General features: G+C 39.9%; 1 protein-coding gene across 1 annotated transcript in view; it reads right to left on the bottom strand.

The window, feature by feature from the left end:
- The window catches only part of LOC126298393 (probable methylthioribulose-1-phosphate dehydratase), a 98,519-nt gene that overhangs the window by 42,969 nt on the left and 42,767 nt on the right, over positions 1-12,783 (bottom strand). The window contains exons 3-5 of the mRNA XM_049989701.1: positions 7,149-7,243; positions 440-600; positions 261-367 (exon numbers count right to left, since the gene is read on the bottom strand). Of these exons, the coding sequence (XP_049845658.1) occupies positions 261-367; positions 440-600; positions 7,149-7,243 (363 nt within the window). The remainder of the gene's footprint in view (positions 1-260; positions 368-439; positions 601-7,148; positions 7,244-12,783) is intronic.

The following is a 12,783-nucleotide window of genomic DNA, read 5'->3' as shown; positions in this document are numbered from 1 at the left end:
GGTATACTTGATTTCTCCTCGACATTTTATATGTGTGTGCGAGAGTGCTAACATTTCTTTGTTAATGATTACTTTTTCACTGCATATAAAATTAAGAGTTGATGGGGAAGAGAGGGATAGGTGGCTGTCATTTCAGAAACTCTAAACATTGAGTCTATTCATTTAATTTTCAAACTGGGGACATACATACAATACAGTGACTTTAAGTTAAATTGTGCTTAAATTAATTAAACTAACTACTACTACAAGAACAACTATACCTTGATCATTTCAAGATGGGTGCAGCGGAATTCATATTCTGGATACAAAAATGTGGCCATCACAGCAGCTTTTGAATGTGTATGTATGACTGCCCCAGCATTACGAGCTGTAATATGCAAAAACATGTAAGATGATGCATTTAACATTTATTGCCACAGCACATTAACAGCAGCTGTACCTGTATATGCACACATGAAGAGAGGCGTGCACTGGCTTCTTTTCAGTTTCTTTTCAGGACGAGGCAGCTCAAGATCTTGGCCCTCCATATCAATAACAAAAAGATCATCTGGCTGAATGAGTTCCTTCTGAACACCAGAGGGTGCAATGTAAATCTTGCCGCTGTGGAATGATTAAACACATGTATAACAATGGAAATTCCTGAATTGATTAATACATAAAATAAAGGAAAAGCAATGACTTGCTTATAGCTGACCATTGTGTGGCACATGAAAACACAATGGAATGCAGTGATTACACTAGCTTTCAAAATATATTCTCTCTCTCGCAAAAGTGCAAACATCCCCATTCATACACACAACTGTACAGTTGTGTGTATAAATGAGAATGTGTGCACATTTGCTAGAGAAAGTTCAGGAGCTCAAAAGCTAGTATAAATACTGTATTCTGTTGAGTGTTTCTACGTACTGCGCATCAGTCTGCTATAGATGATTGGTTGCCTTTCAAAGGTATAAGAATCTGTACATACTACTAAATGAAACCATTTGTGGATGGGGGTAGCCAGAGGGAGGGGAAATGATGGTACCGATAACACACACACACACACACACACACACACACACACACACACACACACACACACACAATTTAGGCTTGTATGGTGGAACTGTGTCATAGCTTTAACACATTCATTTTTTAGAATTAGGTATGCAAAGCTATTCACCACTTTACACACAAACTTCAGGACTAACTAAGGCAGAGACTGTATTGGCATTTTTAATAAAAACATACAACCTATTAACATTTTACTATGTCTGAACTGATATCTTTTCTTTCTCAATTACTGTATTTTACACTGAATGTCATTTTTGCCAAAAGTAGCTCACTTTATGGTAGCAGCAACATAACACTTAGTGTTTTAAACCATTTTAGTTAATTGCATATCAAACCAAATTTGTGACTGGATTGAGGATTTCTTGGAAAAAAGGAAGTAAACTGTTATCCTGGATAGAGCGCCACGACAACTGCATCAGTAACTTTAGGCACATTTCAGGGATGCACGATGGGACCCTTATGGATCATAGTGTTATTAATGGCCTGCAGGACAATATTAATAGTAACATCAGACTTTTTGCAGCTGATGCAGTATAACCCCACTTTTATGTTCCCAGAATTAATGTTTTCCCGCTGTTTACAATATTTTTTATTGTTCCCATCAAATTTCCCATGTTCACAACGTTAATTTGCACCTGATTTTGTGTCAATGTATTCATTACGAAAATTGTTCGTGGAGAAAAAATGATGCTGGCCATCCAGTAGTGTTTATAAATAGTAAGAGGTTAAGTTTCTTTACATCAGAGCACTATAATCAGCAGATTTGAACCATTTAACATGTAACAGTTGCTAAAATTTGTGTCGTATATCCAGCTGCTGCCAAGTTTGACTTGGCATCGTGGCTGAGGGAAGTAACTAGGTTCGTTCAAATAAATATATTATGACCAATCACAGCAACCGTTTTGAAACTGTCTCTGCTGTGCAAACACATTTTCGTGATTGTTGTAATCATCGCGTCAGCTTTGTCAAATCATATTTAGCGTGTTTCAGTGTTTGGCCACTTGTAACGCTGTTGACACAGTCATTCATTTTCACATTGCTCAAATATTTTGACCGTGTAGTACAAACACAGCACTGGTTATGCAAGTTTCTCATGCTGAGCAAAACATGTTTTGAGAATTTATTCTTTTTGTCAAGTGCAGTAGTGTGTGTGTGTGTGTGTGTTTTTTCGGGATGTTACACAAACAATGCAAGTGATAGTTTGTGAGGGTGTGGTTTTCTATATAGCTGAGGAGGCACAGTACCTGATAACCCCAAAATAAGACCACAGGAGAAACACAACACATGCAAATGCAACACATAATACTTATCTACTTATTTGCTCTTGACAGGGAGAAGAAATTCTCAAAATGTGCCACGCTAAGCATGAAAACATATGTAACTAGTGCAGTATTTAAGTAACAAATGACAGCTGCAGGTTTTCAAAAACGGTGATTACGACATATGAAATTGAGTCAAGCATTACTATTTCCCAGTCAGTTATCAGTTACAGTTACATATGCTATTTTTATTGGATTAAAAACCTTTATCACATAATAAACAAGTCCCTGACAAACCTTTTGATGCCTGTTATGTACATATATTACACGAAGTGCAAAAATGCAAAGGGGTATCCTATACATAGCTTTTACAGCTTAAAATGTTATTTCTATTTTACATTTTCCTGCATTTTACACCATTTTTTGAAGTCCCTTGAAAAGTGTAAAAGCGGGGTTTCACTGTATAATGAAGTAGTAAGTACTACGGTATATGGAAAAGGTTCCCAAATATCTGATCACTCAGTGATAAGATTTCAAAGAGATGCAAAGATTGTCAGCTTGCTCTAAATGTTCAGAAATGTAAAATAGTACATTACAAATAAATAAATAATAGTCACAATTGAAATGAGTCACCTCATAGAAACAAATAGGTATAACAATATGTACAGATTTAAATGGAATGCTCACATACAATCAACCTCAGGAAAAAGCAGTTGGCTGACTTTCTTTGCACTGGTAGAACACTGGGAAAATGCAGGCTGTCTAGAAAGCAGAATGCTTTCTGAACACTTACTGCTCACATGGGACCCCACACCAAATAGGACTAATTGGGGATTTTTATTATATATAAATAAAAGCAGGACACAGAGTTACAGCTTTTTTTTTTACATATGGGAAAGTGTCGGTGAAATGCTGAGAAACCTCACCTGATAGAAACTTCATGTCAGATATTAATAATCCCATGAAAGCCTACTTATGAAGTTTCAAGAACCAGTATTAAGTTGTGTACTTCAGTCTACTATGTATTGCTCCCAGTGGGATCAGGAGAAAAGATCAGACTAGTTACAGCGAGAGAGAGAGAGAGAGAGAGAGAGAGAGAGAGAGAGAGAGAGAGAGAGAGAACTTTTCTATAAAGAATGAAATAATGAAGGGGATTATCTAGAATCTCAGCTCAGTATAGTCTTTTTGTACATCCTTTTACATTCTTCAATATCTTTTTTCAGTAAGATATATTGGTCTATCTGCATGAAGACACTTTTATTCCTACATTCTTTTATTAAGAGCTCCATTATCCCAGTCAGGGGACAATCATTTGGAATCAGATAATCTGGTGTGAGTCTTGGTGCTGAGTAGTGTGAAAAGCTATCATGGACAGCACATGTTTATCATTGTACAGGCAGAACTGCTGGCCCAGGTCTTTACTTACTGGCAGCAATAGGCCAAACCCGTCAGCTCTTATGCTGATACTGCCTAAGACTGCTCTTGGTTCCATGAGCTGTCCCAGTTGTTACAGTCATTCAAGCTGGTCACATTTTGTGCTTTTGTCTGTGCCAGTCTCTGTACAGTGTTTGGACTTCCTGCTCCCCAGTTGACTGACTCACACAGAGTAAAATACTTCTGTCAGAGTCATTAGGAAGTATTAAATAGCTGGAAGTGCTCGAGCTCAATGAAGGTCTTGATGCAGAAACTTCTATTTGTTGGATGAAGTTGTCCTAGATGCTAAGTACAGGAAAAATAAAGGTGTGATGCAGGCTTTGTATTGTATACACCCAATAGTTCGGTCATGAAGCTCCTTTCTGAGAAACTTTTTTTTTCCCTTGTTACAATAGAGAAGAAGACGGTATGCAAACAAAATTTTGACTGATGATATGGGTCTAAACCAGTGCCCATGACATATGGTCAGTAATCATTGGAAAAGAAATCAAAAATAGCACACCAAACATTCTCAGTCAAAGGTGATGGTTGTGTTTCTTGGGATGCTAAAGGAACTATTTTTATTGATTTTATGGAATATGCAACTACACATTCTGAAGCCTGGAGTGAGATGTTAAGAAAACAGATGACCTCTCCAGCCACAGTCTCTTGACCAACACTGATATTTTTTGCACAACACTGTTGTGCTAAGCTGCCCAAAAACACAAGAATCATAACATCAGTTCAAATAGAACATTTTTGAACATCCACACTACAGCCCAGTCTTCACTTCAAGTCATATCCACCTCATTATGAACATGAAAAACTGGTTTGTCTCCAAATGCTTTGACTCCAACTAATAACTTCAACATACTGCTATAGGCAGGATGGGATCTACAGTGCAGAAGGAATTTACCATTTATTCAAGAGATGATAAAATGCTTAAGTATGAATAATGATCATGTAGAAAAGTAAAGCAAATATGTAGGCCTGTATTGACTTCACGATTATTTTTATGGCAAAACATAGTTGTTTTTTTTCTGGACAGTCCTCATAGACACACACATCGAACAAAGTTTTGCATCATCCTGGTTCCCAAAACTCCTAAAGATACACGTTGACTGTGGATATTGTATCACAGACACAGTCGCTTTGACTGTTCAGAGTTGTCACTAAACCCATCCAAAGATGTAAACAACCATGTATGAGCAGTACCTATTAGACAGAGGGGGTCCAAAAGCCGATCAGTTCTAGTCATTCCACCAGGAAGGAGATACATGGCCCGTGTTGTCTGTAGTTCAACCACGCCTAGATGGTTAATACCATGGTTGGAGTGTTACCTTGCTGAGAGCCCTTCTGGCACTAAGTAAGTGTCCAGGAATCTCTGAGTGAACCAAAGCAATGTCGTTCGGACATGGAGGAGATACAGAGAAACAGGAACTGTCTATGACATGCCTCGCTCAGGCTGCCCAAGGGTTACTACTGCAGTGGATGCCCGCTACCTACTGATTATGGCACTGAGGAACCCTGACAGAGATGCCACCATGCTGAATAATGCTTTTCGTGCAGCCACAGGATGTCGCGTTACGGTTCAAACCGTGTGCAATAGGCTCCAAAATGTGCAACTTCACTCCCAACGTCCATGGTGAGGTCCATCTTTGCAACCGTAACACCATGCAGAGTGGAACAGATGAGCCCACCAACATGCTGAATGTACTCCTCAGGATTGGCATCACGTTCTCTTCACTGATGAGTGTCACAAATGCCTGCAACCAGACAATTGTTTGAGACATGTTTGGAGGCAACCAGGTCAGGCTGAATGTATTAGACACATTGTTGACGTACGCCGCTGATGGTCGTGGAAGGCGCCATAACAGCTGTACGATACATGAATGCCACCCTCTGACTGATAGAGCAACCGTATTGGTGAGGCATTTGTCTTCATGGACGACAGTTCACGCCCCCACCGTGCACATCTTGTGAATGACTTCCGTCAGGATAACGACATCACTCGACTAGAGTCGCCATCATGTTTTCCAGACATGAACCCTATTGAACATGCCTGGGATAGATTGAAAAGGGCTGTTTATGGACAAAGTGACCGACCAACCACTCTGAGGGATCTACACAGGATGTCAGTTGTGCTTTGTCGTTTATACTGAACTTCAGGTTCCCATGAACTCTGGACTTATGTTTGAAAAAGTCTGTAATTTTGAATCTTACTCTTGTATGACATGCATTTGATTGGTTGATTATTTCCTTTTAGATACAAACATTCTGTATCTGCACAGGTACAACAAAGCCATGGAGCTGTCCCCGTCAGTACAAAAGTCATTATTCTATACAACAGTGGATGCTTGACTATGGGGCTGAAGTGCTGGACCCCAGAGGAAAAATAATTCTGTGCGAGTCAGTTGACTGGGGAGCAGGAAGTCCAAACATTGCACAGAGACTGGCACAGAGTAAAGCACAAAATGTGACCAGCTTGAATGACAACTAGGCTAGCTTGTGGAACCAAGAGCAGTTTTAAGCAGTATCAGCATAAGAGCTGACGTGTCTGGCCTATTGCTGCCAGTAAATAAACATCTGGGCCAGCAGTTCTGCCTGTATGATGCTAAACATGTTTTGTCCATGATAGCTTTTCACACTACTCAGCACCAAGACTCACACCAGCTCATTTGATTCCATATGTTTGTCTCCCGACAGGGATAATGAAGCTTTAATAAAAGAATGTAGGAACATAAACGTCTTCATGTGGATAGAACAACTTTCACAGAAAAAAAAGATAGTGAAGAGTGGGACAATCAGGACCAACAGTGCCTTGATGAACTTGGGTACAATATCCCAAAATGAATACCGTCATGCATCATCGGAAGAGGCCATGCTACTGGGTATTAGAGGTTACCGTGTACATCAATCTGGACCACTAGCTCTGAAGGTCTTGCTGTGTGGTGGTACAACATGCAATGTGTGGTTTTCATGACCAATAAAAGGGGCAGAAATGATGTTTATGTTGATCTCTATTCGAATTTTCTGTACAGGGTCCGTAACTCTCAGAACCGAGGTGACAATACTTTTTTTGATGTGTGTAATATTCTACAAAATCTACATTAGATAATAATATATAAGAAAGATAATTCATTACTTACCAAATAGAAGAGGCAGCAAGCAGTGGACTGCCATGTGCCCCCTCCATTTGGTGGCAGTAATCTATATTCTTACATCGATTACTTGAGTATTGTGCGCGACATATATATAAGATATCATCTACATAAGAACTTGCTTTGAGTACACAGTGAAGTACAGAACAAACAAAATCTGTTTCCCACATGGCTTATTAAATAACAATGGCTAATAACAATAAACTTTAGCAACAGTAAATCAAGCAGCACAAGGGAAAAAACTGAATAACTATATTCATACCCATATTTGATGCTCATTCCTCCCCCAGTTCCAGAAACCCAACCCATATTGTAGAACTGGCGACACAGTGCTGGAATCAGTTTTCTTGGATGTTCCTGGAAAGGTTTGGAAAAAATTGATTATGATGCAGTGTACAATAAATGAGTGAACATATAATAATTCAAATGGACTAGCAAGATCTTATAAATAGTGTTCAGATTCATGCCTGTCCCTTAGATTAGGTTACATCTGTTAAAATATTCCGGTCAAATTTTCTTTCTTTTTCTTTTCTTTTCAGTTCATATGGAACTATGTGCTATGATGGTTAGAAATACGAGATAAGTAACGGTGGCACAGGTAGTGCAGGGGACTAAGCAGCAACCCACTCCCTAAAGGTCTTAGAGTGTTTCCAATATTGATGGCTCACAAGGACACCACAGAGCACTGCATGACACCTACTTATATTCTTTATGCCATGACAGTTCATTTCCTGGGAGACTGCACACCATCATGCCGAACACAGAACAAGAGGAAACTCATGTGGTCACGTCCCAGGATCTATGTGCTAAAATTTAGGGCTGCCTTTACTGCAGCCATTCCAGGATTATCTGCATGACGAACCTGGTCAGGCTACATTTGTATTGGCCACAAATAGGGAGAGTGAACACATTGTCAGTGGTTGGGGAAGTGCACAGTCCCCCCACTCCCCTCTCTTTATGGTGTAGCCCGTGTAAGATTAGCAGATTCTTTCCATAGTCCATTACTACAGTGCAGAAGGACTTTTTTGTCCTGGCAAAAAACTCCTGACCTGGTGGTACTCCAAACCTGTTGGAGATTATCTCATTTCTGAAGGTGCACCTTCCATAGCAACAATATCTATCTTAAGTGATGAAGAAACTGTCTGGCTGACGTTTGTACACACTGGTTCTGTGACATTCCTGTCTTCCTCTAAGCCAGTCTCATCTCCACTTGAATCAAATGCTACTAGTGTGTTACTCACCTAGAGTTTACAATTAACTTTTCTTAGTGCATTCTTAAGGAAGATGAAGATATGCCAGTTCATGCTTACAATGCTACTTACTGTTTAATATTTTAGTGCAATGAAGTATTGGCAATAGAGCCATCAAAATAATATCAGGAAAAATACATTGTCATTAAACTTCTCACCTCTCTTCTTTCTTCCCACATGACTTCTCTTTGCATTAAATAACTGAAGAACTAATATAAAATTGATATGAAAAACTGATACTTTAGTTATAGTATGAATGAGTAGAAGTTTCCAGAGACAGAATTGCAAACTGTATGTATCCATTGTCCCCATCACAAAACCACATGCTTCAAGGTGGCATGTGTCAGCCCTTTATGTCTCATCTTGCTCCCCCCCCCCCCCCCCCCCCGGTATCTAATTCCCCTTCACCCCCCCCCCCCAATACTACCACCAATTTCATTTCCCAATATTCACCACCTAGGTGTTCAACTTTGCACGAGTAATAATCATAGTTTAACACTGTTTAATAGCAGTAATTTAAAACCTGAAAACAAGTTACAATCTAGACAAACAGATTTGTATGGGAAACTGCATTGTTACTGGACCACTGAAGATGCGTTAATTTAAGCAAAACATGTATGGTCTAAAAGACTTTTCTTACAGTCACAAAAGATGGTATATAACCTATACTACTTAATGTAACTGCAACTGCAGAAAAATGATGCCTACAAATAAACAGACAACAAATAAAAGACAACAAGTAATGGACCTGAACACCAGAATGGGATTATGAGTGGGAACTCTGAACATCATAACACTACCTGGAAAGGGTGAAAAGATAGTCAATATAATGTAGAAAGGAAAGTGGCCTGACAGAACCCACAGAGAGAGCAGGTCAACTCCTTGTGGTTCATGCTGGTTCTGCAAATACTGGATTTATATCAGGAGAAAAACTTGTATTTTATGGCTGTGAGAGTACTGTTGAAAGTAATTACCATTCTGAAATGGTGCAGTTTTCAAAAATTAGCTCATTAATCAGTTGAACTTGTTGGAAGAAGGCTGCATTATTTTAACTGATAATGCAAGCTATCATTCCATACCAACTGAAAAAGCACCATCTTCACACTGGAACAAAGAAGACATCATGTATTGGCTTCAGAAGAAGGATGTTCAGTTTTCCCTGCTGAACACCAAAGGATGAGCTTTTATCCATGCAAGAGACAAGATGTGCGAAGAAGATTTATGAACTGGATCACGTTGCAAAGAGAATGGGGCATGAATTTTTCAACTTCAGTCCTACCACAGCCAGAATTATCCTACATGGGTTCAACCTAAACAGGATACATCAAAAAGGAATCCGAGTTTCTGGGTTCCTGGTGTTGAATGCGATATACATGACACTCTGGATCATGTTACAAAAGAAGATTGGGCTACATGTGGTAAAGCACGGAGAAGAGGTGTGTGAGAAAGAGTATTAATGCAGTTTGTTAAGGATGCAGAATTCAACAGTATTTTTGATAATTAAGCTAAAGTCTATGGCACAAGCCCATGACAGGCTATTGGTCTGACAGCAAGGGAATGCAGACTTTGCAACAACACTAGGGTGGGGAGAGTGGCGAGCCCATTGTGGCGGCCACATGTTAACCCTGGGAGAGAAACCCAACACTCATTTGATAGCAGGCTGAGTAGTCCTGGGGCTATCCTGGAGGGATTGCAATGAGGAAAATTCTTCCCCCTACCCACAACTGAACCCAGAACCTGGGTCTAGTGCTCTACCCACTAGACCACTATTGATATATTTATGAGAAATAGTCACTGAATTGTTTTTTAAAGTCTTACTTTATACACCACTTGTGGAATTATGTTTGGTCTTCATGCTTATCCTTCTCTGCTTCTACAATACTGCAGTTTCTTGTTAGCTCTTGTATAGGGTATATTGGTGTTTCGAGTGATTAATAAAGTGATGATTAGTCTGTAAAAGGTGCAAATATAATCTCTTCGAGAGACAGAATATTCTAGGTTCTATTAAGGTTAGCTTTGGAACCAAGTCCTATGCAAGTTCTCATGCGATGCCTTGCATGGAATCTCTCAGAGAGAAACCATGTTTATAGGTATCATTATGTAATAATGAAGTCTCAGAGGTTACCAAAATTAATTTTATAGCTTTCTCACGGCAAGTTTCTTCGAGGTCAGACAAAATGCAACAACATTTTTCATTACACAGGTAAAAATTTCATTCCTCTTAAAGTATTTTTTTTATCTCAATACTTCTATATTTTTATTATAAAATGCATGTATAATTTCTTTCAACACTAGAACAACCCTCAAACTGAATAAACCAAATGTAGCCTTATCGTCTTATGCCACTGGAATGAAAGACTATCAGCTGGTGTCTGACATGCTAAGATCACAGGAAGGAATCCAAAATGTGACAACCACACAATTAATTGACCTGAAAACCAGAATGGATTATGAGTGTGAACACTGAACATCAAACACTACCTGACAAGAGTGAATACATAGTCAATGTGATGGAGAAAGGAAAATATATGTACTTGGTTTGAGTGACAATATGGAAAGGAGGTAATTGGCAATTAAAAAACTGATGGGAGGCTATAAAATTTACTGTCATGTATACCAAAAACAAAGTAAAAAAAATGGAGTGGGCCTGGTGTTTCATAGACACATTGATGGTATTGCAGATGTTACGTACATCAATGAGAGAATCATTAAAGCCACAATAAATACTGGGAAGACTAATCACACAATTTTACAACTGTATACTCTACAACAAGGGTGCAGCAATGAGAACAAAGAAGTCTTCCCCCGGGAACTGAAAGATCAAATCCAGAAAAATAAAATCATGGTAATAGGTGATTTGATGCCCAGATTGGGGCAGATATGAAAAGGTGCTGGATGCTTATTGGTAGGGAGGAAGAAATTCTGGAGAACACCACCAATTAGACTTGTGTGTAAGAAATAACATCTCCATAAACAACACTTTCTTCAGGAAAAACAGACAGCCATAAAATCACCAGATATGGCTGGCATGGAAGAAGCAATTCAGTTATCAATTCTATAATGACTGACCAACAGAGTGGAGGAAGAGTAAGAGAGGTAAAAGTCATACTGACGGAACTATTTGACAGTGATCACAGATGCCTTATAGCTCATGTGAAGGAGAAAATGGCTATCACAACCTGCTGAAGAAAGACTCCTAAGATCAAAGAATCGAGAGCAGAGAACAACTACATCTATCATAGTCAGATGACTGCACAAGTTACCCACAAATGAAACAGGTAGCGCAAAGGAGGAGTGGGTAACATGTAAGATAGCATTAGTAAACTGCACTATACAAGTCTGTGATGAAACAAGTGGTAAAGGAAACCAACTAGTGGAATGACAGTTTAAAGAAAGCTATTAAAGAGTACAACATAGCCAAGAAAGTCAAAGATGGAATAAACCAAAACAAACCCATGGGATTAAACCAGTAGGTGCTCAATATTGTTCCACACTGGAACAGGCATATACAGACAAGAAACTTTGGGTTAAATACATTGTAAAGGAAGAAAAGGAGAGATGTTGGAAAATATTCACCCAAAAACTAGATAGCACTGGAAATAATAAAATAGTCTACAGATTGGTAAAAAGCAGAAGATCAGACAGTGAAGGCATGGAGAATATATGCGTGTGTGTGTGTGTGTGTTTTATTTTTTTATTGTGTATATCTACCAGCGCTTTCCCCGTTTAGTAAGCCATACACACACTTTAGTTAGAGTACGAATGAGTAGAAGTTTCCAGGGACAGAATTGCAAACTGTATGTATCCATTGCCCCATCACAAAACCACATCAAGAAGATAGGAAAAAACCAGAACCTGAAGTGGCAAAAACACTTCCTGTCTCTGCAGAGACAGAATGCCTTTAAGCATATGAGAGGAGGCCAGTCAGCCAGGCCATATGAATTGACAGTAGATATGATCAGGGCAGCAGGCATCCAAGTAATACAATCGTTACATCAAACACTGGGAGTCGTCTGAAAGGAGCCTGACCCCGGTAGATGAATGGTCAGCGTGACGGATTGTCAATCCTCTGGGCCCAGGTTCAATTTCAAGCTGGGTTGAGGAATTTTCTCCACCCAGGGACTGGGTGTTATGTCGTCGTCGTCATAGTCGTCATCGTCGTCATCGTCGTCGTCGTCGTCGTCGTCGTCGTCGTCGTCGTCGTCGTCGTCGTCGTCGTCGTCGTCATCGTCGTCATCGTCGTCATCGTCGTCATCGTCGTCATCGTCGTCATCGTCGTCATCGTCGTCATCGTCGTCATCGTCGTCATCGTCGTCATCGTCGTCATCGTCGTCATCGTCGTCATCGTCGTCATCGTCGTCGTCATCGTCGTCATCGTCGTCGTCATCGTCGTCATCGTCGTCGTCATCGTCGTCATCGTCGTCATCGTCGTCATCATCGTCGTCATCGTCGTCGTCATCGTCGTCATCGTCGTCATCGTCGTCATCGTCGTCATCGTCGTCATCGTCGTCATCGTCGTCATCGTCGTCATCGTCGTCATCGTCGTCATCGTCGTCATCGTCGTCATCGTCGTCATCGTCGTCATCGTCGTCATCGTCGTCATCGTCGTCATCGTCGTCATCATCGTCATCGTCGTCATCATCGTCA

Source organism: Schistocerca gregaria, chromosome X (assembly GCF_023897955.1).
Source record: "Schistocerca gregaria isolate iqSchGreg1 chromosome X, iqSchGreg1.2, whole genome shotgun sequence".
Taxonomy (NCBI): Eukaryota; Metazoa; Arthropoda; class Insecta; order Orthoptera; family Acrididae; genus Schistocerca; species Schistocerca gregaria.
The sequence above is the reverse complement of the archived record's forward strand: the minus strand, read 5'-3'. Positions and strand labels throughout refer to the sequence as shown.